The sequence below is a fragment of the Saccopteryx bilineata genome, chromosome 1, assembly GCF_036850765.1.
Source record: "Saccopteryx bilineata isolate mSacBil1 chromosome 1, mSacBil1_pri_phased_curated, whole genome shotgun sequence".
Lineage (NCBI taxonomy): Eukaryota > Metazoa > Chordata > Mammalia > Chiroptera > Emballonuridae > Saccopteryx > Saccopteryx bilineata.
The window spans coordinates 155,940,312-155,965,846 of NC_089490.1; the positions used below are offsets into that span (position 1 = coordinate 155,940,312).

The 25,535-nt window shown below is 48.1% G+C and overlaps 1 protein-coding gene across 1 annotated transcript; it reads right to left on the reverse strand.

The window, feature by feature from the left end:
- Positions 1-10,414: 10,414 nt before the first annotated feature.
- On the reverse strand, positions 10,415-12,465 carry GADD45B (growth arrest and DNA damage inducible beta). Its single transcript, XM_066253392.1, has 4 exons — positions 12,199-12,465; positions 12,005-12,106; positions 11,388-11,610; positions 10,415-11,132 (listed from the first exon to the last, which is right to left on the reverse strand). Exons 1-4 carry the CDS (start codon positions 12,240-12,242, stop codon positions 11,019-11,021), a joined length of 483 nt encoding a protein of 160 aa, XP_066109489.1. The 5' UTR covers positions 12,243-12,465; the 3' UTR covers positions 10,415-11,018.
- Positions 12,466-25,535: the final 13,070 nt, after the last annotated feature.

Consider the following 25,535-nt stretch of genomic DNA (forward strand, 5'->3'; position numbering starts at 1 on the left):
TGGGCTGCCCATAAACCTGAGAACTGCTCTTCACGTGCTACCTCTGTCCCTTCAGCTACCCCAGAGGCTTCCCAACACCCCACAGCTTTGCTGAGGCCTCTCTCTACCCAGACACCCTCTGGATAGACAGGAAGGACCAGGAAGTTGATGTATCAGCAGAGGGGCTGGGTGAGTGTTGGTACATCTGTGTGTCTGAGACTTGTGGCCCTGGGTGTGTCTTTTTACTCATTTATTGGGCCCCTGCTAGTAGTGGAACCATAAGAGGGAACAAGATAAAGGGAGATATCTGTTGGTGTGTGTGTGTGCCTGTGTACTGGTCTGTCTGTCACATGTGAGCCCAGGAGATCTAGCATCTCCATGTGTGCCTGGCAGTACATGCTTGGGTATTTTGGCAGGGGGGAAGTTATGGGTTGAATTGTATCCCCTCAAAAGATGTTGAAGCCTGGCCCTGGCCGGGTTCGATCCTGGATCAGACCACATGAGAAGCAATCAGTGAGTGCATAACTAAATGGAACAACTACTTGGAACAATGAGTTGATGCTTCTCTCTCCCTCTCTTGTCCTCTCTCAAATCAATGGAAAAATTAAAAAGAGAAGAAGATGATGTCCTTGCCCCCTGAAACCTGTGAATGGGACCTTATGGAGGTGATGTCTCTGCAGATCACCAAGTTAAGATGAGGTCATGAGGGAGGGTGGGGAGGGCAGGCCCTAATTCAATACAACTAGTGTCCTGAGGAGAGAACATTTGGACACAGAGACACACCTAGAGCAGACCATGTGAAGACACAGGAGAACATTACAAGCCAAGGAACATAGGAGGCCACCAGAAGCAGGAGAGGCCTGAAAAAATCCTTCCTCATGGCCTCAGAAGAAACCAGTCCTATCTACATCTTCATTTAGGATTTCTGGCCTCTAGAACTGGGAGCCCATAAATTTCTGTCAGTCTATGACCCCACCCCCAGTCTGTGGTTCTTTGTTACAGCTGCCCCATGAAATTCATTCCATGGGCATTCAGGAGAGTAAGAACTAGTGTGGCCTGACCAGGCGGTGGTGCAGTGGATAGAGCGTCGGACTGGGATGTGGAGGACCCAGGTTCGAGACTTCGAGGTCGCCAGCTTGAGTGCGGGCTCATCTGGTTTGAGCAAAAGCTCACCAGCTTGGATCCAAGGTCGCTGGCTTGAGCAAGGACTTACTCAGTCTGCTGAAGGCCCGTGGTCAAGACACATATGAGAAAGCAATCAATGAACAACTAAGGTGTTGCAACGCAAAACGAAAAAGTAATGATTGATGCTTCTCATCACTTCGTTCCTGTCTGTCTGTCCCTGTCTATCCCTCTCTCTGACTCTCTGTCTCTGTAGTAATAAAAAAAAGAACTAGTGTGTGTGTGTCCATGCCTGTTTGCAAGTCTGAGTACCTGACTGCCTGACTGCCTGCTATGCACATATATAAGCACACATGTGTACCTGCATACATACATGTGGCCATCCATGCCCACTACTTAGAATAAACAGTCCTCTGGCCACCAGACACATTTGCTGCCCCCCTGAAGAAGTTAGACCCTAGGGCCACTTTACTTCCCTGGGAGATGCAGAGCTGTGTTGCAGTTTCTGAGTTGGGATAAAGTGGGAGGTGTCAAGGTAGAATCATGGGACCCCAGTTGGTCAGGAGTTCTGGGAAGCCAGGCTCATTCTGGGAACAACTCCAGAGGCCTAGCCACACGTGCCTGTGTGCTGCCACGACTTCATGTAGCAGCACAGATCCTCATGCCCGAACCACGGTTATGTGGGGAGATTCATAGACGAGTCCTACTACTCACAGGAACATAGGCGGACAGGCAGACACACCAAGTCCAGGTAGAAAACATCATAAATAGTCGCATACCAACTCACATAATAATACCTCTCTGGAAGGCTCCCCAGTGTTCTGAATGCCTGACATATTTTCACTGGTTTAATGCTCACAACAGCCTTGAGAGATGGTCACTCCCACTAATCTCCCCATTGGATAGGTAAGGAGACTGAGTCCAAACAGGTGAAGCAATTTGCCCAAGGGCACGTGGCCTGCCGCCTCCACAGACAGGTTCCAGCTTCCCTGGGCTGGGTTGTATCACTGTATATGGCCAGGACCCAGCCCTTGGCAGGCCAGTGTGTGTCCTTTAGAGACAAAACAGTCTGTCCTGGAGAAGGAGGTCAATGATAGGTCAATCTCTAGTTGTACAAGACTCGGGTCTGGGGCTTGAGTCTATAGGCCACAAACATTTATGACATGCTAACTGGCTCCCAGGCCCTAAACTCTGCAGTTTAACATGGGGTCAAAGGTGAGAAAAGACCCTCTCTCAGCCCAACACAGGACACAGACAAGAAACCAATGATGGCAGGACTGAATATGTCATTACAAATGGGTAAAATGCCAAGAAGAGGAGGTGGGAAGAGCTGGAGACAGGCTCTAAGGGTCCTGTCTAGAGGGCTTCCCTGAGGAGGGGGCATCCTCAATGAAAGCAAAAAGGAGAGCAGAAGTTAGCTTGGGGAAAGGGGGTTGGAGAGGAGGGTTCTAGGCAGCATGATTAGCACGTGCACAAGCTAGAGGTTAGAGGGCCAGGTGTGCAAGCATGACTGGATGCAGGGAGTATTGTGAGGGGGGGAGGGGTGCATGCTAACTATAAACTGTATTCGTGACTCAGAGTGCCTTCCTCTGTATCCTGTCTACACAGTAGTGTGCTACACAGACACAGGGCAGCGATACAAGTCCAGACTCTGAGAGTGACCCATGCTATCGCACAGATGAACCCCCAAACATTATTCAAGTGAAGGAAGTCATAGTGTGTAATTCCATTGATAAGAAATGTCCAAAACAGGCAAATCCACAAAGATGGAAAGTGGATTTGTGGTTGCCAGGGGCTGGGGGAGGGGGATATAAGTGACTGCTCATGAGTTTTCCTTTTGGAGTGGCGGAATGTTCTGGAACTAGATAGTAGAAATGATTGCACAACTTTGTGTAGTACACTAAAAATCACTGAATTATACTTTTTGTGTGTGTGTGACAGACAGAGTCAGACAGAGAGATAGACAGGAAGGGAGAGAGATGAGAAGCATCAATTCTTTGTTGCAACATCTTAGTTGTTCATTGATTGATTTCTCATGTGTGCCTTGACGGGGGGGGGGGGGGGGGGTGTTACAGAAGACCAAGTGACTCCTTGCTCGAGCCAGCAACTTTGGGCTCAAGTTGTTGAGCCTTACTCAAACCCAGGGGTTGGGAACCTTTTCGGCTGAGAGAGCCATGAACACCACATATTTTAATTTTTAATTTTTAATTTTTTTTTTTTTTTTTTTTTTATAGGGACAGAGAGAGAGTCAGATAGAGGGATAGACAGACAGGAATGGAGAGAGATGAGAAGCATCAATCATCAGTTTTTCGTTGCGACACCATAGTTGTTCATTGACTGCTTTCTCATATGTGCCATGACTGCGGGCCTTCAGCAGACTGAGTAACCCCTTGCTCGAGCCAGTGACCTTGGGTCCAAGCTGGTGAGCTTTTTGCTCAAACCAGATGAGCCCGCGCTCAAGCTGGCGACCTTGGGGTCTCGAACCTGGGTCCTTCCGCATCCCAGTCTGACGCTCTATCCACTGCGCCACCGCCTGGTCAGGCAACACCATATATTTTAAAATGTAATTCCGTGAGAGCCATACAACGACCCGTGTACTTTAAGCAATAAAAATTTGATGTTGTCCAATAAAAATTTGGTGTTGTCCCGGAGGACAGCTGTGATTGGCTCCAGCCACCCGCAACCGTGAACATGAGAGGTAGGAAATGAATGGACTGTAATACATGAGAATGTTTTATATTTTTAACGTTATTTTTTTAATTTTATTTATTGATTTTTTTAGAGAGGAGAGAGAGAGGGATAGAGAGAGACAGAGAGAGAAGGGGGGAGGAATTGGAAGCATCAACTCCCATATGTGCCTTGACCAGGCAACCCAGGGTTTAGAACCAGCGACCTTAGCATTTCCAGGTCGATGCTTTATCCACTGCGCCACCACAGGTCAGGCTTAACGTTATTATTATATATATATATATATTTTTTTTTATTAAAGATTTGTCGGCCCTGGCCAGTTGGCTCAGTGGTAGAGCATCGGCCTGGCGTGCAGGAGTCCCAGGTTCAATTCCCGGCCAGGGCACACAGGAGAAGCACCCATCTGCTTCTCCACCCCTCCCCCTCTCCTTCCTCTCTGTCTCTCTCTTACCCTCCCGCAGCCGAGTTGGCTGGGCGCTGAGGATGGCTCTGTGGCCTTTGCCTCAGACGCTAGAGGGGCTCTGGTCACAACAGAGCCACGCCCCGGATGGGCAGATCATCGCCCCCTGGTGGGCGTGCCGGGTGGATCCTGGTCCGCATGCGGGAGTCTGTCTGACTGCCCGCCCGTTTCTGGCTTCAGAAAAAAATCAAAAATCAAAAATAAATAAATAAATAAAGATTTGTCTGCGAGCCAGATGTAGCCATCAAAAGAGCCATATCTGGCTCACGAGCCATAGTTCCCCAACCCCTGCTCAAACCAGATGAGCCCGCGCTCAAGCTGGCGACCTCGGGGTCTCGAATCTGGGTCTTCCATGTCCCAGTATGACGCTCTATCCACTGCGCCACCACCCATTCAGACTGAATTATACTTTAAAGAGGTGAATTTTGCCTGACCAGGCGGTGGCACAGTGGATAGAGCGTCAGACTGGGACGTGGAAGACCCAGATTCGAGACCCCGAGGTCGCCAGCCTGAGCTCGGGCTCATCTGGTTTGAGCAAAAAAGCTCACCAGCTTGTACCCAAGGTTGCTGGCTCGAGCAAGGGGTCACTCAGTCTGCTGAAGGCCTGCAGTCAAGGCACATATGAGAAAGCAATCAATGAACAACTAAGGTGTTGCAAGGAAAAACTGATGATTAATGCTTCTCATCTCTCTCCATTCCTGTGTGTCTGTCCCTATCTATCCCTCTCTCTGACTCTCTCTGTCCCTGTAAAGAAAAAAAAAAAGGGTCAAGAGGTGAATTTTATGGTATGTGAACTATTTTATAATATATATTTCCATTAGATATAAATAGCAATTGGTATAAAGTCCTAATTCTGAATCACACAGGCCTTGGCTTGGTCCCTAACTCTACCACCATCCAGCTCTGTGACTTTAGGCAAGTCGCAGCACCACTCTAAGCCCTTTTGTTCCCTTTCTGCAAAAAGCAGATAATAACAGTCCCTACCTTGTAGGATTGTTGGGAGGAGGAAGAGATAACAGGGTGGAAGGGCTGCCCAGTGCCCTGTCAGTGATGTTTGTATTGCTCCTCCGACATCACTACCATATTTGGCTGTCTTATTACCGGCCCCCCATAAGATGCTGGTCCCCAGGTTCAGGGATATGTTATATGCTTCATGACATACTCACAAGAACATCCCCTTTCCCCAGGCAGGAAGGGATCAAGAAGAATAGCTAGAATCCTACAAACCCTTGAGACCCAGTGCATTTTTTTTTTTTTAAACAGAGAGTCAGAGAGAGGGATAGACAGGGGCAGACAGACAGGAACGGAGAGAGATGAGAAGCATCAATCATTAGTTTTTCGTTGCACGTGCGACACCTTAGTTGTTCATTGATTGCTTTCTCATATGTGCCTTGACTGCAGGCCTTCAGCGGAAGTAGTAGCCCCTTGCTTGAGCCAGCGACCTTGGGTCCAAGCTGGTGAGCTTTGCTCAAACCAGATGAGCCCGCGCTCAAGCTGGCGACCTCGGGGTCTCGAACCTGAGTCCTCCGCATCCCAGTCCAGACACTCTATCCACTGCGCCGCCGCCTGGACAGGCGAGACCCAGTGTATTTACACATCAGTACCATGTGCAGTGATTCTGTGTCCCCACTGGCATATGGGTACATATGTGACGTATGCTGGAGAGAGGCGGTTTGTCTATTAGACAGAAAAGGAAAGGCAACTCAGAGTAGCTAAGCGGCTGGCCCCAGGGGATCAAGATAAGCTTGGTGGACCTCAGTGGGTGACAGAGTGTATGGGGTTTTGGAAGCTGTATGCGTGGCTTCGTGTATGTGTATGTCTACGTAGGGAGGTGTGTGCCTGCATGCGTGCATGTCTTGGTCCCATGGGTGTAAGTATGAACAGAGACAGCATGGGTACCCCGAGGTGAGCATGCACTCCAGCCATCCAAGCTGGGGAAGCATGTTTGCCTACACCCTTCTGGTGAGGTTGCAAAGTGTCTCTTGGTACCAGCCCCCAGTGGTGGGAGCCCAGGGAGTCATCTACAGCTATGACTGAGCCTGATGACCTGTGGCAACTTCTCCCAGGCCCAGCCTAAACTTTGGTGTTGGGAGAATAGTGGGGGTGGTGCATCCTGCTCCCTCTGTCACCCTGGGTTTCCCACAATGCAAGACTCCTGGCCTTCACTCTGGGCCTCAGTCTCCGCTTCTGGAAAATGAGACAATAGCCCTATCCTCAGGGAGCTGCAGACAAGGGTAAGGGTTATAAGGTTAAGAGCAGTCAAGGTTAAGGGAAGACTGAACTGCTGTTACTAACTCAGTGTAACAGCAGCATTTAAAGCTGATTTCTGGCTTGACCGGGCGGTGGCACAGTGGATAGAGCATCAGACTGGGATGCAGAGGACCCAGGTTCGAGACTACGAGGTCACCAGCTTGAGTGCAGGATCATCTGGTTTGAGTAAGGCTCACCAGCTTGAGCCCAAGGTCGCTGGCTCGAGCAAGGGGTCACTCGGTCTGCTGTAACCCCCCAGTCAAGGCACATAGGAGAAAGCAATCAATGAACAACTAAGGTGCCGCAAGGAAGAATTGATGCTTCTCATCTCTCTCCCTTCCTGTCTGTCACTCTCTCTGACTCTAACTCTGTCATAAAATAAATAAATAAAATTTAAATGCTTTAAAATTTTTTTAAAAAAATAAAGCTGATTTCTGAACACTCTTGGTTTCAGGAAGGAAGACTTAATAGTTTTATTAATAACAGCAAAAATAACAGTAATAGTAATAGGAGAACTACCCATAAGAGCCATGGCCCTCAGTGTTCATGCTTATGACAGTAAACAGAGTTCGGGGTCCTGGGAAGTCACACCTTGCCCTGAGCCTTCACTTCTTTACCTGCAAATCAAATATTAAAAGTTTAAACAAGACAGGATGGGGACAGGGCCTGCTGAAAGGTGTTGGAACCTGAGACAAAAGGAATAATCAATAATGTTGATATTATTATTATTATTTTTTTTTTTTTTTTTTTTACAGAGACAGAGGGATAGATAGGTACAGACAGACAGGAATGAAGAGAGATGAGAAGCATCAATCATTAGTTTTTCTTTTTTCTTTTTTTTTTGGCACACTCTTAGGTAAGAGGTGCTTTTTTTTTTTTTTTAATTCATTTTAGAGAGGATAGGGAGAGACAGAGACAGAGAGAGAGAGAGGAGAGACAGAGAGAGAGAAGGCAGGGAGGAGCTGGAAGCATCAACTCCCATATGTGCCTTGACCAGGCAAGCCCAGGGAATCATTAGTTTTTCATTGTGAAACCTTAGTTGTTTATTGATTGCTTTCTCATATGTGCCTTGTCCGTGGGCCTTTAGCAGACCAAGTAACCCCTTGCTCAAGCCAGCGACCTTGGATCCAAGCTGGTGAGCTTTGCTCAAACTAGATGAGCCTGTGCTCAAGCTGGCGACCTACGGGTCTCGAACCTGGGTCCTCTGCATCCCAGTCCAATGCTCTATCCACTGCACCACAGCCTGGTCAGGCTGTTGATATTATCTTGATTTACAATTTTGTTTACTGGGGAGTTTCTCTTTTATTTATTTATTTTGTGTGTGTCATGGAGGCTCCTTAGTTGATTGCTTTCTCATATATGCCCTGACCGGGGGGGAGGGGGGCGAGGGGACTAGAGCAGAGCGAGTGACCCCTTGCTCAAACCAGCGACCAGCAGTCAAGCTGGTGAGCCCGCTCAAGCTAACATCCTCAGGGTTTTGAACCTGGGTCCTCTGCATCCCAGTCCAACATTCTATCCATTCCGCCACCACCTGGTCAGGCTCTCTTTTTTATTTTTTGCTTTGCATTTGAGTTTATAAAATAGTGCTTTAAAATATTCTTTATTGCCTGACTGGTGCTGGTACAGTGGATAGAGAGCATCTATCTGGGATGCTGGGGACCCAGGTTTAAAACCCTGAGGTTGCAGGCTTGAGCGTGGGATCTATCATCAATATAATCCCATGGTCACTGGCTTGAGCCCAAAGGTCTCTGGCTTGAAGCCCAAGGTCACATTGGCTTGAGTCCAATATCGCTGGCTTAACCCCAGAGTTGCTGGTTTAAGCAAGGGGTCACTGGCTCAGCTGGAGCCACTCAGTCAAGGCACATATGAGAAGCCGTCAATGAACAACTAAAGTGAAGCAACTACAAGTTGATGCTTCTCATCTCTCTCCCTTCCTGTCTGTCTCTCTCTCTTGCTCAAAAAGAATTCTCTCTTGCTGACTGAATTTTTGGACATGGCTCTCCTAAATTTTGCACAAAGGCAGATCTCCCTGGCCTTACCCTAGCCTCCACTGGGCTGTGAGAGGATTAGGGGTGATTCTGGAAATGCAGGGATATGATAGTGCTGATAATAGTAGTATTAGTAATAATGGTGAATTTTTATACTTTCTATGTAGGAGGTGCTGATATAAGAAATGTATATTTCATTAAACCGCAGCAACAGCTTGAGTAGGTAGCATTATTATTCTCATTTGGCAGAGGGGGGAGAGGCACAGAAAGAGTAAGGAACTGGCGGTGGGGTCACATAGATGGAGTCCCACCCTCGGCCTGAATCTCCTTGGGGCCGGGTACCTGGGGTCTTGTCCCTACTGCACAAAGGACCTAAAAATGAGAGGGTCAGAGGTCATTCGGCCCTTCTGGACGACCAGGGTCACGATGGGAACAGAGTGGCCCAGCCTTATGAATGGAACCAGCAGGGATGTGCCACCCTGGGAGGAGCTGACCTGACATGGAGAGCCTGAGTTCCAGGCCCCAGCTGGGCTGCCCCTTGTCCATTAGTCCATCCTTAGTCCATCCGCTCTAGGTTCCCCATCTCAGGGGGGATCCCTCAATCTCTGCTACTCCTCCCCTGGCTCCTTCCCTGTCCCAGCTCCCTCTCAGGGATCTCTTTCCCATTTACCCTGCCCCAAACATGCCTGGAGTACCCCTTCCTTCAGCAGGGGCCCTGGTCTCCCCACTTGTCTCCCCTATCCCCTACAGCGATTTATTGCAGCCTCCTCCTTAAGCTCCTCTGGGTTGCCTCTACCTGCGCTCCATACAGGTGTGCTTCCCACCCCACCACCGCTTGGGACTTGGGTCCGTTTTAAGACTCTCCCCTCCCCCATCTCTTACAGGTGATCCTCTGCCCCTCCACCCCCAAGTTCCCTCCTCACTCAGGGCTCCTCCCCACTTGTGTTGTCTCCTCCTCCCATCCCTAGAAGGAATCCCTCCTTCTGGGACTTCCCCCTCTATCTTTCCCTCCCTCATCCTCCCCCGCGGGGCTCCCCCAGCCCCATGACTCCTGGGGGTGCCGCTGGGGGTTTTCCTCACACGCCCACGTGGACTCCATGGAAAGGTCGTGGCCTGCGGTCGCTCGGATTTCCCCGCCTGGCTGAGGGGGGCCAGGTTGCCCAGGTTCAGCCCACCCCTCAGACTAAGGCCGCTCCCAGCACAGGGCAGGAGAGTCACCACACTTAACTTAGGGAGAACAAAGAGGTGGCCGCCTCTAGTTTCGGTTTAGAGGCAAAATGCAGCAACAAGCCAAGCCCAGCTGACAGCTGGGCCAGGAGTAAGACTTCCTGGAGTATTTTTCTGCTTGTTGCTTTTAGTTTGGGGGTAAAAGTTTTATTTTTTCAATGCAGTGAAGAGGCCCATCCTGACAGGAAGAAGGCCCAGGTAGGGGGCACACCCTGGGACATCACCAGAGAAATTTCCTGCGAGGTCCACACTGTCCAGAATCATATCTGGGCCAGCCTGCCTGTATGGTCACAGGTGCCCCCTCGACCTCTCTGGACCTTGGGCTGCAGTGGTGGCTGAGTGGGAGGAGGTACAGTGTCCCCCTCATTGCATCTGTATATGCCCAAGGCTTGGGGTTGGCTCCGGCACAGCCTGTAACAGTAGTGGCAAGGCTGCCAGGTTTCGTAATAAACCGGTCTTTTAATTGCTACAGGGCAGGAGGAGGGAGAAGAAAAAAAAGGCTAAGATTTGTTGGACTTGGGTGGCGCCGGCTGCAGAGAGAGGAGGCACTGTTTTTGCGAAGGAGCCTGGAGCTGCTAACAGGGACTTAAGTAACATTTCCTGGTGAGCCTGCAAGAGGGGGTTGGGGGCAGGGCTGCTGCAGTGTGAGGGGGGCAGGGGTCCTGGTCCCTCTTGGAGGCAGCACATACACAAGAACCCAGAAGCTTTAAAAATTTATTACAAGACCATTATCGTAGAAGTAAAATAGATTATGTATCTGTAAGCTTCCCGTCTCTCAGTGGTTCAAGTCACAGTGCAAGTAACAAAATAGATTGTCTATTTAGTTTGCAAACTGGGAGTTCATGGGTATAGAGCAACATCAGCCCCAGTTCCCAAATCCCAAAGTTTAGTCCTGGTGAGGGCTGCAGACCCTCGTCAATCATCAAGGCCCATTTGAAGATGTCAGCTCCAGCCTCGAGAAGGGTGGGGGATGCCATCAGTCTCACCCCAGCCCTGAGGTGTGTAGTCCAGGCCCTCCCCCACTGCAGCTTCTGAGCTGTCACCAGGCCTGAGCTCCAGGGTCCCTCTCCTGCTGGCCTGAGCCCCCCTCTCTTCCTCTCGCGGTTGGCGCTGTTCCAGGCTCACCATCCTCTGGGTGGCCGTGCACTCCCCTCTCCTTGTCTCCTCCAGTCTCCAATGATTCTGCCCCCGATGGTCTCACGGGTTAGTTTGTTTTGAGGGGTTGTTCTGGGGGGGAGGGGCGTCAAATATTTTATTTTATTTTTTTGGCAGCAACTTGACAGGTTCTGATGCTGGGAAGTGTCTCAGCGTTCCTGAAGGGAAATGTAGGGGACCCACTGGTTGTTCACCCGGCTCTCTTCACAGTAACTGGCTACCTCCACCAAGCCGTGACTCTTCCAGGTATCTGTGTGAGGGTTCTGTGGGAGGGAGAAAATATGGGGTTCAGTAGGAGCCCCAGCAGTGTGCAGCGAACCTCCCTCTCCCAGGGCCCCTGTGGGGAAAACAGCCGAGCTCAAAATAACTTGCTGAGCGATGAGGCCCTGACGGGGCTGCCCACGGGACATGCCTAACGTGGCTAAGCACTGAGTTGGTGCAAGACAGGCCAGCTTGACTTTGTTGACAAACACAGGCCCAGGTACTTGGGCGGGGCAGACCCAGGATGCCCAGCTCACCGTGACTAGGAGGCAGTGCAGGTCTCGGGCCTCGGTGGTGCCCTGGGTATCGGCTGGCTCACCCAGCAGCTGTGCGAGGCGTTGCATGCCAGACACCCGTACAATGTTGATGTCGTTGTCACAGCAAAAGGACTGAATGAGCGTGAAGTGGATCTGCAGGGCAATGTCATCCTCTTCCTCCTCGTCAATGGCCAACAGGCAAAGAACCACACTGTCAGGGTCCCTGAGGGAGCCAAAGCAAGAGTACTGGGTCAACTAGGGACCTGGGGAGGGGCCACCGCGCACTGGGGAGTTTACAAAAACAAAGAGAAACCGCAGGTGTGCAGGAGACAGCGTGTGCAGGCAGCCCGAGGAGTGGGGAGGTGGAGGGGGGAGCACGGCTCATAGTACTGAGGGAGGTAAAGTAGGAACATAATGGGGGGGGGCGCTTGTAGCTGATGCAGCGTCAAGATATTGCAGCCACTCCCACCCCCCAAAAGAGCGGAAAGGTTCTGCATCCACAGTGGGGGCTCTAGGGGAAATCTCAAACCCCGTGCAAGAGAGGGGTGCAACAGAGAGCGTGCAGGGTGGAGGGGGGGTCCCCACCCGCGCCCAGCCGGTGGACGGGTTTGACTCACACATTCATCAGCTTGGCCGACTCGTACACCCCCACGGTAAGGCGGTCCTGGCGCTGCGCGGCCACCAGCAGTTCCTCCACTGCGGCGCTCACCGTCTGCATTCTAGGGCAGGGGAGAGGGAGGTCAGCACCCGTCAGGTCACCGGACGCTCGGGTCCCCGCCCGGCCCAGCCCAGTCAACTTCAGGTTACTTACTTCTGCGCCGCGTTATCGCACGCCACCAGCTCTTCCAGAGTCATGTTGCAGTTATAATCCACAGTGGAAAGCAGCCCACGACAGTCCCAAGAGAGAAAAGGCAAACTCCGACCGGAGAGCCCAAATCCTTCCTACGGAGCCTGAGTGCTCGGAAGGCAACAAAATCCTCCCCTCAAAAAGCGAAAAAAAAGTGCGAAGTCCTCAGCATGAATAATCCAGGTCCCAATGAATTTAACGCTCCACTGTTCGGCTTCAGCGATCTGATCCAACAGCCCGCGGCAGCGCCTTTTAAAGAGTTATACAAATAAGGGCGTGGCTTAAGCAACTAACCGTCACGCCCCCTGGAGAACTCACAGAGGCAATTGGTTGGAGGCGGAGAGGAGCGGGGGCGTTGTGCCGGCGGGGGGCGCCCCACGTGGGGCAAGAGCCTAGAGGAGGGCGCGGGGGAGGGGAGCGTGAGTGCCAGAAGAGAAAAAAAAGCAGAAGTTTTTCTCCTGATTTCCTGGCAGCCGCGCCGCGTTTCGGGGCGCGCGCGGGATTTCCAGCGCGCGAGGCAGCCTGCAGTTTCGGGGGGGCCTGGAATCCCCTCCCAGTCCCCGGAGAGTCCCCAGCCTGCACCTTTCCCAGGTTGTACTAGGGGGGTTGTAAAGGGATGGGACCCGGCTTGCAGACTTATTCCTTCCAGGTGGTGATAGTGGTGGGTTTCCCCAGGCTGCGAAACCCACTGGGTTACTTCTCTGGGCCTCTGTGTCCCTACCTGTCCAATGGGCAAGCAATGCTGGCCTCCTTGGTTTGGAAGGAGCGTTAAAAAAAGGGGGGGATACACAATAAGCACTTAATAAACTGGTGGTCATGGGAAACCGCCTGGAGGTTCCCAATGTTAGGGGCTACGAAGATCTGCCTGTTTTCTACCCTTCCTATGAGAATGCACACTGGCCTCTTTGGGTTGCAGGTAGTATTACCTACCAGGTGGTGGCGCAGTGGATAAGGCGTCGGACTAGGATGCTGAGGACCTAGGGTCAGAGAGCTTGAAGGCGGACTCATCTGGTTTGAGCAAAATCTCACCAGTTTGGGCTCAAGGTCACTGGCTCGAGCAAGGGGTTACTCAGTCTGCTGAAGGCCCACGGTCAAGGCACACATTGAGAAACAATCAATGAACAACTAAGGTGTCGCAAGGAAAAACTGATGATTGATGCTTCTCATCTCTCTCCATTCCTGTCTGTCTGTCCCTATCTATCCCTCTCTCTGACTCTGTTAAAATAAATAAATAAATAAATAAATAAGGTGTACCGAACAAACGCTGGATAAATGTCACTTGATGGTCGCGGGAGGCTCCCTCGAGGTCCTTAGAAGCAGGGGCTGCAAGTCCTAGGCACCCTAGGGACAAGCAGGGCGCCCTCTCCCCACCCGCTGAGGTTTTTCAGGGTGAGGCGCGCGTAGGAGGCGCAGGTGGCTGGGCCTCAGTGCGCTGCGCGCCTCCTGCAGTCGTCTCGCGTTCCATCATTTGACCACTTCTGGACACCTGGCCTGGGGAGAAATCAAGGTCGGAGAGAAAGCCTGCGGGAAATATGGGTCATGCTTGCGCCGCATGGGGTCACCTAGGGTCCCCTGCAATGATGGTCTCCACTTTTATTTCCGTCCGGGGTGGGTGCTAATATGTATTGAGCGTGTAGTGTTACCAGGCTCCCTTTATCATGGTTCATTTAATTCTCAAGGACCCGTGAAACAGGGGCCACACTTATCTGCACGATGCAAAAGCGGAAACTGGGCGTTGGTGAGGCCGCTACGCCTCCAAGGTACCGGCTACTTGTTCTTGAAGTCCCACGTGTGCTCCAGGAACGCACGCACGAATGTACTGCCGCCAGCCTCAGTCTACCCGGGAAAGCAGTTCACAAGCCTGGCGGGGAGGCCCACGGAGTATTGTCTCCCACGGCCGATTGGGGGCTCCCGGGTGACTCACGGCTGTGTACCCTCCCCCGCCAGCCTGGAGTCTGGCCTCAGCTCCAACGCTTGGTTCCTCAGTCACCCCAGCCCGCGAGCGGACTGACGTAGCGCGCTGCCTCTGCACCGCCCACCTTGGAGGCGCCCGAGGTCCCGGGCGCTGAGAGGCGTGATGGCGCTACCTTGTGGCCGAACTGGGTCTCTGCGCCCGCAGAGACGGAAGGGACCGACCCGCGGGAGTGGTGGCTAGCTGAAGAGGGCTGGGACTTGAATGGCAATTGTAATACTACTTTATATACACAATATTTTACATATGCTACATGTACTTAATAATATACTAATGCAAAATATTTTAAAAGTCAACAATTATGCAACAAAGCCCATCTATGACGAACAAAATATTAAAATTTTAAAACGTAGATGGGATTAGGGCCAGGATTTAGAGGAAGGCCAGGGAGGTGAGCTAAACAGGCGTACGGCCAGATCCTGTTTATTTACAGTTTTTATTTTTTTGTTTATCGTGGACTGTTTTGCATTGATTTTGATTTTTTAAAAATATTTTATGAGCCTGACCTGTGTTGGCGCAGTGGGTAAAAGCATTGACCTGGAACACTGAGATCGCGGGTTCGAAACCCCGAGCTTTCCTGGTCAAGGCACATATGGGAGTTGATGCTTTCTGCTCCTCCTTCCCTTCTGTCTCCTCTCTCTAAAATTAATAAATAAAATCTAACTTATTTCATGAAAATAAGTTTATGATTGAGTTTTATGGAGCCACTTCAAATTTTGTTCTTCAGGCAGATGCCTCACCCACTCTACCCAAGGCCCAGCCCTAAGGATGTCCCTGCCTGCCCCAAAGGGAGGTGACCCACCTATGAGGTGGAGATGACCCACAACACCCTTCCCTCAGATTGGAGAATGTGTAAGGCAGGGAGTTCCCCAGCCAGAAAAAAAGGGACATTTCCATAATCCTTTTGCAAATAAGAATCCAAGTGTAATTACTCTTTTTATTAATGTTGCATTGCATTGAAGATACTAATAAGAACAGATGTTTACTGAGTGTTTACTACGTGCTAAGCATTTTGTGAGCAGTTTCTACTTCAATACACTGGTGTGATTGTTCCAGGCTTGCAGAGGAAGGAACAGAGACTCAGGAAGGCAGTGTTATTGGTTCAAAGGTGCAGAGCTGGAGTTCCCTGAGGATATTCCCAGACACTGTAGGTATTCCAAGATGGGGAGTGGTTTAAGAGGGGATGTTTGGAATCTTGAGGGAGAGGGCTGGGGGGATGTGGGTCAGGAAGGTCAGACTGAGGGTGAGACAAAGCAAAGTGAGCCCTGGAGGATAAGTATTTGTTTTCTTGGCAGAGGGCACAGCCCAGACAAAGTCTTGGCCTCTGGGGAAAGGCTGTTAAGGTTGATACAAAGGAAGAACCTGGACACATAATCTTTGAGGCCCTGCTTTGCCCTCCTTAGCTGAGAAGAACATTCAAATTTTAGGCACAAAATTTAAGAGGACCCCCCAAAAAACTCAGTATCAAGATAAGTAATCTTTTCTCACTTTTTAAAAGTAAATTTTAATTCACATTCCAGAGAATTCACTCTTGTAGTGAACTTAGGGATTTAAATTTTTTTATCAATATATTGCTTGACCAGGTGGTGGCGAAGTGGATAGAGCTCTAGGTGAGGACACAGAGGACCCAGGTTCAAATCCCTGAGGTCTCTGGCTTGAGCGCAGGCTCACCCTGCTTGAGTGCGGGCTCACCAGCTTGAGCGTGGGTCACTGGCTTGAGTGTGGGATCACAGACATGACCCCATGATTGCTGGCTGGAGCCCAAGGTTGCTGGCTTGAGCAAGGGGTCACTTGCTCTGCTGTCGTCCCCCCTCAAGGCACATATGAGAAAGGAGTCAATGAATAAGTAAGGTGCTGCAATGAAGAAGTGATGCTGCTCATCTCTCTTCCTTCCTGTCTGTCTGTCCCTATCTATTCCTCTCTGTATCTCTCTCTGTCTCTGTCACACACAAAAACCATTTATTTATTTATTTTATTGATTGATTGATTTCAGCAAGAGAGGAAGGAGGGTAAAGATAGAGACAAGAAACTCTAGTTGTTACTGTATGTGCCCTGATCAGGAATTGAACTAGCAACCTCTGCACTTTGGTACAATGCTCTAATCAGCCAAGCTATCCAGCCAGGGCCACTGGGATTTTGCATGTCATAAAGTTATACAACTGTCACCACTACTCCAGAATGTGATTTTATATATATATACATATAGATAGATAGATTTTATTTATTTATATTTTTTTTTTGAGAAAGAGAGAGACAGGAAGGGAGATAGGAAGGGAAAGAGTTGAGAAGAATCGACTCGTAGTTGTGTCACTTTAGTTGTTCATTGATTGCTTCTCCTACATGCCTTGATGGGTGGGCTCTAGCTGAGCCAATAACTCCTTGCTCAAGCCAACAACCTTCAAGTCAGCAACTGTGGGATCATGTTGATGATTCCACACTCAAGCCAGCGACCCTGTGCTCAAGCTGGTGAGCCTGTGCTCAAGTCGGCAACCTTGGGGTTTCAAACCAGAGACTTCAATGTCCCAGATAAACACTCTATCCACTGTATACCACCGGACAGGCGAGATAATATTTTCAATGTGATAGTTTAAGTCAAAACTCATGTTACCCTAGCCAGATAGCTCAGTTGATTAGAGCATTGTCCTGAAACACAAAAGTTTTTGGTTTGATCCCTGGTCAGGGCACATACAGAAACAGATCAATGTTTCTGTCTCTCTCCCTTCCTCACCCTAAAAATCAATAAATAAATTTTTAAAAACTGGCCCTGGCCTGTTGGCTCAGTGGTAGAGTGTCAGCCTGGTGTGTGGAAGTCCCAGGTTCGATTCCCAGTCAGGGCACACAGGAGAAGCTACCATCTGCTTCTCCCCCCACCCTCCATCTCTCTCTCCCCTTCCGGTAGCCATGGCTCAAATGGTTCAAGCAAGTTGGCACCGGGTGTTGAGGATGGCTCCATGGCCTCACCTCAGGCACTAAAATAGCTTGGTTGCCAAGCAACAGAGCAGTACCTAGATAGGCAGAGCATCATCTGGTAGGGGGCTTGCTGGGTGGATCCTTTTTTTTTTTTAATTTTTATTTATTTATTTATTCATTTTAGAGAGAAGAGGGAGAGACAGAGAGAGAGAAGGGGGGAGGAGCTGGAAGCATCAACTCCCATATGTGCCTTGACCAGGCAAGCCCAGGGTTTCAAACCAGTGACCTCAGCATTTCCAGGTCGACTCTTTACCCACTGCGCCACCACAGGTCAGGCCAGCTGGGTGGATTCTTGTTGGGGCACATGCGGGAGTCTGTCTCTGCCTCTCCACCTCTCACTTAATAAAAATTAAAAATAATCTTTTTTTAAACCCCCATGTCACAACATCTATAACGAACAGAATATTAAAATTTCCCACTTCAGGCAGATCAGTGATAGTGCCACACCAAACCACATTAGAGCCCAGGGCAAAAGAAAAAATCATTATGAATGATTGATCCTATTTTGATTTAAGTTACTTTATTTTATTTTAATGATTTTAGAGAAAGATGAAGGGAGAGAGACAGAAATATCGATCTATTCCTGTATATGCCCTGACCAGGGGTTGAACCCACAGCATTTGTATATCAGATACACAAGCTATCTGGCCAGGGCTGATACTGTCTCAATTTAAAATTTTGAAAATGTTTCCAGCCCTGGCCAGGTAGAGTGTTGTACATCAAGGTTGTAGGTTATATCCAGGACAAGGCACATGCAAGAATCAACCAATGAATGTATAAATAAGTAGAACATAATCAATATTTCTCTCTCTCTCTCTCCCTTCCTTCTCCTCCTCCTCTCTCTCAAATCAATAAATAAGTAAACAAAAGAAAATGTCTCCAGCCTGACCTGTGGTGGTGCAGTAGATAAAGCATTGACCTGGAAATGCTGAGGTTGCCGGCTCGAAACCCTGGGCTTGCCTGGTCAAGGCACATGTGGGAGTTGATGCTTCCAGCTCCTCCCCGCCTTCTCTCTCTCTGTCTCTCCTCTCTCTCTCTGTCTCTCTCTGTCTCTCTCTGACTCTGTCTCTCCCTCTCCTCTCTAAAATGAATAAATAAAAAAATTTTTAAAAAAAGAAAATGTCTCCAGCATGAAAATTTTCTTTTGCATGTGTTTTTTAAAAAATTATTTATTGATTTTTAGGGGGGGAGAGAGAAATATTGATCTGATCCTGTATATGCCCTGACCGGGGATTGAACCGGTAACCTCTGCACTTCAGGACAATGTTCTAATCAACAGAGCTATCTGGTCAGGGCCACGTGTGTTTTTTTAAATTACACTAAAATATAATTTTAAAAAAAAATCATGACTAGGTTTTTGCCTGACACTAATAGGGGAACCTGAGAGTTAAAATCTTTGCTTGAATAACAGTGGCTTTGGTTATGATCAAAGTGATGGTTAATGCAAGTAAAAGCTTTGTTCCAAGAATTGGGATACCCGGCCCTGGCCGGTTGGCTCAGTGGTAGAGCGTCGGCCTGGTGTGCAGGAGTCCCAAGTTTGATTCCTGGCCAGGGCACACAGGAGAAGCGCCCATCTGCTTCTCCACCCCTCCCCCTCTCCTTCCTCTCTGTCTCTCTCTTCCCCTCTGGCAGCCAACACTCCATGGGAGCAAACTTGGCCCGGGCGCTGAGGACAGCTCCATGGCCTCTACCTCAGGCGCTAGAATGGCTCTGGTTGCAACAGAGCTACGCCCTAGATGGGCAGAGCATTGCCCCCTGGTGGGCATGCTGGGTGGATCCCAGTCGGGCACATGCGGGAGTCTGTCTGACTGCCTCCCTGTTTCCAACTTCAGAAAAATAAAAAAATAAAAAAAAATAAAAAAATAAAAGGAAGAGCCTGACCTGTGGTGGCGCAGTGGATAAAGCGTCAACCTGGAAACACTGAGGTTGCCAGTTCAAAACCCTGGCTTGCCTGGTCAAGGCACATATGGGAGTTGATGCTTCCTGCTCCTCCCCCTTCTCTCTCTCTTTCTCTCTCTCTCTCTCCCCTCCTCTCTAAAATAAAAAATAAGCCTGACCAGGCGGTGGCGCAGTGGATAGAGCGTCAGACTGGGATGCAGAGGACCCAGGTTCGAGACCCCGAGGTCGCCAGCTTGAGCGCAGGCTCATCTGGTTTGAGCAAAAATTCTACCAGCTTGAGCCCAAGGTCGCTGGCTCCAGAAAGGGGTTACTCTGTCTGCTGAAGGCCCACAGTCAAGGCACATATGAGAAAGCAATCAATGAACAACTAAGGTGTTGCAACGCGCAATGAAAAACTAATGATTGATGCTTCTCATCTCTCCGTTCCTGTCTGTCTGTCCCTGTCTATCCCTCTCTCTGACTCACTCTCTGTCTCTGTAAAAAATAAATAAATAAATAAATAAATAAATAAATAAAATAAATAAAAAATAAAAATAAAAAAAACAACAAAACTTCTTTAAAAAATAAAAAAAGGGAAGAATTGGGATACCTGAACAGGCCTACAGGATTTAAGGAGATCAATGAGGCATCCACCTTGTGCCCCAGGGGATTGCAAGTAATCCTCTTTTTTGCCCCAGGAGTCTACAAGCAAAGCCTTTGTGCTACAAGGATGGAACTCCACTGACTGTGATCCAATTAACTCTGACTGTGATCTGATTAACTCTCCCTTGAAATTCCAGAACTCTTTTTTTTAATTAATTAATTAATTAATTAATTTTTTACAGAGACAGAGAGTGAGTCAGAGAGAGAGGGATAGACAGGGACAGACAGGAACGGAGAGAGATGAGAAGCATCAATCATTAGTTTTTCATTGCGCATTGCAACACCTTAGCTGTTCATTGATTGCTATCTCATATGTGCCTTGACCGTGAGCCTCCAGCAGACCGAGCAACCCCTTGCTGGAGCCAGCGACATTGGGTTCAAGCTGGTGGGCTCTTGCTCAAACCAGATGAGCCAACACTCAAGCTGGCGACCTCGGGGTCTCGAACCTGGTCCTCTGCATCCTAGTCAGATGCTCTATCCACTGCGCCACCGCCTGGTCAGGCTCCAGAACTCTTATTTACCCTTTCTTCCCCTTATAAAAAACTTGGCTGGGAACAAGGAGTTGAGACAATTTGGGAATGTAACCCCCATTTCCCCAGATTGCCAGCCATCCTAATAAAGTGCCCATAAAAGATTCAATCCCTGTCTCTACTTACTGTATTTGGCTGAAATGGTGACAGGCAGCACAAACTCTGATATTTCCTGTTTTATTTCTGGTGACCACAAAGGGACAGTTTGGGGACTCTCTGCTAAGTCTGGGTATTTAGCAGGGAATCCCATTGGCTGTCTGGACTGTGGGGCCCTAAGGTGGGAATTTGGAGACTCCCTAGCAGTTGCTGAGTGAATTCACTTGGGGACTCTCCTCCATTTCCTAGCATCCTCCATCACCTTCACCTCTGATTGAATTACTATTCTGGTTTTTACAACCTAGATTGGTCTTCAGGTTAAGGTGCCTTCTGGTTTCTGGTTTGGGTCTTATAAAGCCAGTAAATGCAGCCACCAACACAGTTGCCTGGTCCAGGCAGGTTCGCATTTGATTCAGACAGTAATGAAACAACGGAGACAACTGGTGGGCCATTAGCTTTAATCCTAGCTTGTACCTGGCAGGCGAGAAATACACACAGTGGGAAAATACTTCCCTTTCCATTCAGGGCTCCCAAAGCCACTGACTCATCTGAGCATTCCTAGAATCAAAGGCCCCAACAGCCTTATTCACCTCTGTTCCCCATGTTCTTCTCTCTACACCAACTCTGCACAAACTGGCTACTTCTTTAGCACTCCGCCATCTTGGCTGCTTCTCGCCGGTTTTAACCCTGAACTTGCCTTCTCAAGGCACATATGGGAGTTGATGCTTCCTGCTCCTCCCCCTTTCTCTCTCTCTCCTCTCTCTCTTACTCTCTCTCCTCTCTAAAATGAATAAATAAATAATAATTTAAAAAAAGAAAAAAATACATTCATAAACCTTTTAGTGTCTATCTCTCCTCCTTTGCCTAGAGGTACATGTTAATCTCAGGATCCCAGGAAGGGAGGGAGAGCCAAAATCAGTGTAGGGTGGTATGTAAATTTTGTCTCCTATTGAAAGGGAAAGGAAGTTCGTCAGACAACCTTAATCCTTTCAGAGAACTAAAACTGAATGACCCAGTTGTCCTTGTAAATCAGGAGACTTCTATATTCTTTTCCCTCCATTTTCCAAAGAAAGGATGGGACAGAAAGCCTGACTTTTCCTCTTTAAAATAGCGTTACCAATACTAAGTTTTACAGTTCTTTGGCACCTACCACAATGTAAGCATAATTACAATATAAAATATTACAAGTGTTGGCCTGACCTGTGGTGGCGCAGTGGGATAAAGTGTCGACCTGGAACACTGAGGTCGCCGGTTTGAAACCTTGGGCTTGCCTGGTCAAGGCACATATGGGAGTTGATGCTTCTTGCTCCTCCCCCTTCTCTCTCTCTCTGTCTCTCTCTCTCACTCCTCTCTCTCTAAAAAAATCAATAAATAAAATATTTAAAAAAATAAAAAAATAAAATATTACAAGTGTTTTTGGGCAGATAAAATATATTATGCTCACTTTGTTAAAGATGGCGCTGCCCACATGAAAGCCAGTCTCCCAGGTGATGATATTAGTTGCCCTTATGCTTGGAATGGGCGTAATTATATTAATGTGTGTTGGGGGCAGGCTGTGGGCAGGCAGGATTTTTTTTTTTTTGTGAACATAAACTGTTAAGTTTTATTTGATTGCAAGTGATGTAACCTATGTACACATTTTTTTCTCTTCTAAGTTCTTTAACTGCTAAAATTGCCCTTAAAGAGATTGTTAATCCAAATTCGGAGGGACCCGAATTATGGAAGACAGGAGAAAGGTTCCTCGTTTACACATTAAAGCTTTATTGTCTAGCCTGACCTGTGGTGGCGCAGTGGATAAAGCATCAACCTGGAAATGCTGAGGTCGCCGGATCGAAACCCTGGGCTTGCCTGGTCAAGGCACATATGGGAGTTGATGCTTCCAGCTCCTCCCCCGTGTCTCTCTCTCTCTCTCTCTCCTCTCTAAAATGAATAAATAAAATAAAAATTAGAATCTCCACAATCCATTTAAAAAAAAAAAAAAAAGCTTTATTGTCTAGCTTGGCCAAGCGGCGGGAACTCGGACAGAAGTCTGACGGAGAGCGCGCTGGCCCTTTGTTCTATTTAGTTTTTATAGTTTTGTAAGTGGGAAGTACAGAAGCAAAAATTGCAATTAGGAGCCCCTAACCGCTATTGGTTATAGTCATATGTCCTTTAACATGATAGGACCACGTTCAATTTGCAAACCATACATCACTTTGGAGAAAACAAAATTTACAAGTCAACACAATGGTAGAAAGATATCTCTTGACATATTAAAAGGCCTTCCTATATTTTCTAGTGTTCATCTGCCATCTCTCTGTCCAGAGTCAGAGGTATTAACCACATGCATTTACATAAGAGAGGTAGTTTCCGTGGGGACAAATGCCCGCAAATGGCTCATAGTTATAAGAAAAGGTTTATTTTGGCTTTTCCCTTCCTGCACCTGGCTAGCCATTCACTCCTTTCCCCAGAGGTGTGGTGGAATGTCAGGGAATCTATGCTTTCCTTCCCTTTTCATTTACAATACAATGGCAAGAGCCATCCTGGTTATGCCAATCACACAGTACAGAGACTATTCTCACAATTTCTCGACACACCTTAACCCAAATTAATAAAATGTTCTCCAAGCCTCCTAAAATATTAATATTAATTCTGTAGCCTTTGGTACTTTACAACACCTGCGGGTGAAATGGCTCAGTGGCTCCTCAAGATCACACTGTAAAATGTGTTTACTAATTTATTAAAATTTCTTGTCAATTGATGCATTCTGTGTGGAGTCTTTGAAGGATGTTTTGTTTATTTATTTATTTTTTTTGTTTTTTGTTTTTTTTTCATTTTTCCAAAGCTGGAAATGGGGAGGCAGTCAGACAGACTCCTGGATGCACCCGACCAGGATCCACCCAGCATGCCCACCAGGGGGCGATGTTCTGCCCCTCTGGGGCGTCGCTCTGTTGCATCCAGAGCCATTCCAGTGCCTGAGGCAGAGGCCACAGAGACATCCCCAGCGCCGGGTCCATCTTTGCTCCAGTGGAGCCTCGGCTGTGGGAGGGGAAGAGAGAGACAGAGAGGAAGGAGAGGGGGAGGGGTGGAGAAGCAGATGGGCGCTTCTCCTGTGTGCCCTGGCCGGGAATCGAACCTGGGACTTCTGCACGCCAGGCCGACGCTCTACCACTGAAAGCAGATGGTTCTGTAGAACTTACAGGTAATTGCAGGCTCCTTAAAGTCACAACATACTGGCCCTGGCCAGTTGGCTCAGTGGTAGAGCATGCAGGAGTCTGTCTGACTGTCTCTCCCGGTTTCCAGCTTCGGAAAAATACAAACAAACAAAAAAAAGTCACAACATACATATATTTCAACAATTAAGTAGAAACCTATTTTCATTTAAAGTAACTTTCTCTCACTTTCTCATAAAAATATAAAAAAAGACAACATTCATAGTTGTCAACCTATATTGAACCCAAGTCAAGATTTCTCTACAAATATCTTTCCAAGAAGTATAAAAGACATCACAGAATAATGTGTGGTTAAACTAAATAATCTCACCACAGCAGAGTAATTTACTTTTTTTTTTTTTTTTTTTTTTTTTAAGGATCAATCTTTTTTTTTTATTTTTTTTTATTTTTATTTATTCATTTTTAGAGAGGAGAGAGAGACAGAGAGGGAGAGAGGGAAGAGAGAGACAGAGAGAGAGAGAGAAGGGGGGAGGAGCTGGAAGCATCAACTCCCATATGTGCCTTGACCAGGCAAGCCCAGGGTTTCGAAACGGCGACCTTAGCATTTCCAGGTCGATGCTTTATCCACTGCGCCACCACAGGTCAGGCAAATTTACTTTTAAGAAATATTGTGTGACCTGTGGTGGCACAGTGGATAAAGCGTCGACCTGGAAATGCTGAGGTCGCCGGTTCGAAACCCTGGGCTTGCCTGGTCAAGGCACATATGGGAGTTGATGCTTCCAGCTCCTCCCCCCTTCTCTCTCTCTCTCTCCTCTCTAAAAATGAATAAATAAAATAAAAAATTAAAAATTAAAAAAAAAAGAAATATTGTGCAGTATTGTTTAATCTTTCATGCTAGATTTCAAGTGTGTATGTGCTATGTTAACACACCAAATCAATCCAAGTCTTTCATAGTTATGCAATAGACTGTTGTATATGACCAATTACCACACAAACTGCCCTTCTGCATTTGCAAAAATGGTAAAAGGCAATCTTCATGAAAGCTTTAAAAAATCTTAATAAAATACAACCAACACCGCCCTAATTCTCTGTAAAAATTACCTTTCTTCCTCCTTTTTCCCCTCTTTGAATTGTACCTTTTATAGCATATCAACAGAGATATTCATATCACTTTACTTTAAATTTTTTTTTTTTTAATTCATTTTAGAGATGAGAGGGAGAGAAAGAGAGAGAAAGGGGGAGGAGCTGGAAGCATCAACTTCCATATGTGCCTTGACCAGGCAAGCTTAGGGTTTCAAACCAGAGACCTCAGCATTTCTAGGTCGACGCTTTATCCACTGTGCCACCACAGGTCAGGCTTCATATCACTTTAACTTATTAGCCTTTAAATGTTTTCTTTCCTGATACACTGAATTAATCAAAAGGCACAAAAATTCCTAAGTAGTTCCAGAATTTTTTTTTTTTTTTTTCTGAAGCTGGAAACAGGGAGAGACAGTCAGACAGACTCCCGCATACGCCCTACCGGGATCCACCTGGCACGCCCACCAGGGGCGAGGCTCTGCCCACCAGGGGGCGATGCTCTGCCCATCCTGGGCGTCGCCATGTTGCGACCAGAGCCACTCTAGCGCCCGAGGCAAAGGCCACAGAGCCATCCCCAGCTCCCGGGCCATCTTTTGCTCCAATGCAGCCTTGGCTGCGGGAGGGGAAGAGAGAGACAGAGAGGAAGGCGCAGCGGAGGGGTGGAGAAGCAAATGGGCGCTTCTCCTGTGTGCCCTGGCCGGGAATCGAACCCGGGTCCTCCGCACGCTAGGCCGACGCTCTACCGCTGAGCCAACCGGCCAGGGCAGTTCCAGAATTTTTGCTCATTTTAAAATTCCTCTAGAATGATGTTTCTCAAATAAGTATCACTAGAAGAACCAGAAGAAAATGAATGATACAACACAATAACTTGAAACTTGTACCATTAAAAAAAGGAAGAAATATATTAATAGGTTCCTTGAACTTTTCACTTAGGACAAGAAGTCAAAATAACTTTCTGAA

What these genes read in the sequence shown, in the direction of transcription:
- GADD45B (XM_066253392.1), bottom strand. Translation starts at nt 12,242, where the DNA reads ATGACTCTGGAAGAGCTGGTGGCGTGCGATAACGCGGCGCAGAA. An exon ending in TGCGATAACGCGGCGCAGAA is followed by an intron (nt 12,107 to 12,198) that starts GTAAGTAACCTG and finishes CCCCTGCCCTAG; the next exon opens with AATGCAGACGGTGAGCGCCG. An exon ending in TGCACTGCCTCCTAGTCACG is followed by an intron (nt 11,133 to 11,387) that starts GTGAGCTGGGCA and finishes TCCCTCCCACAG; the next exon opens with AACCCTCACACAGATACCTG.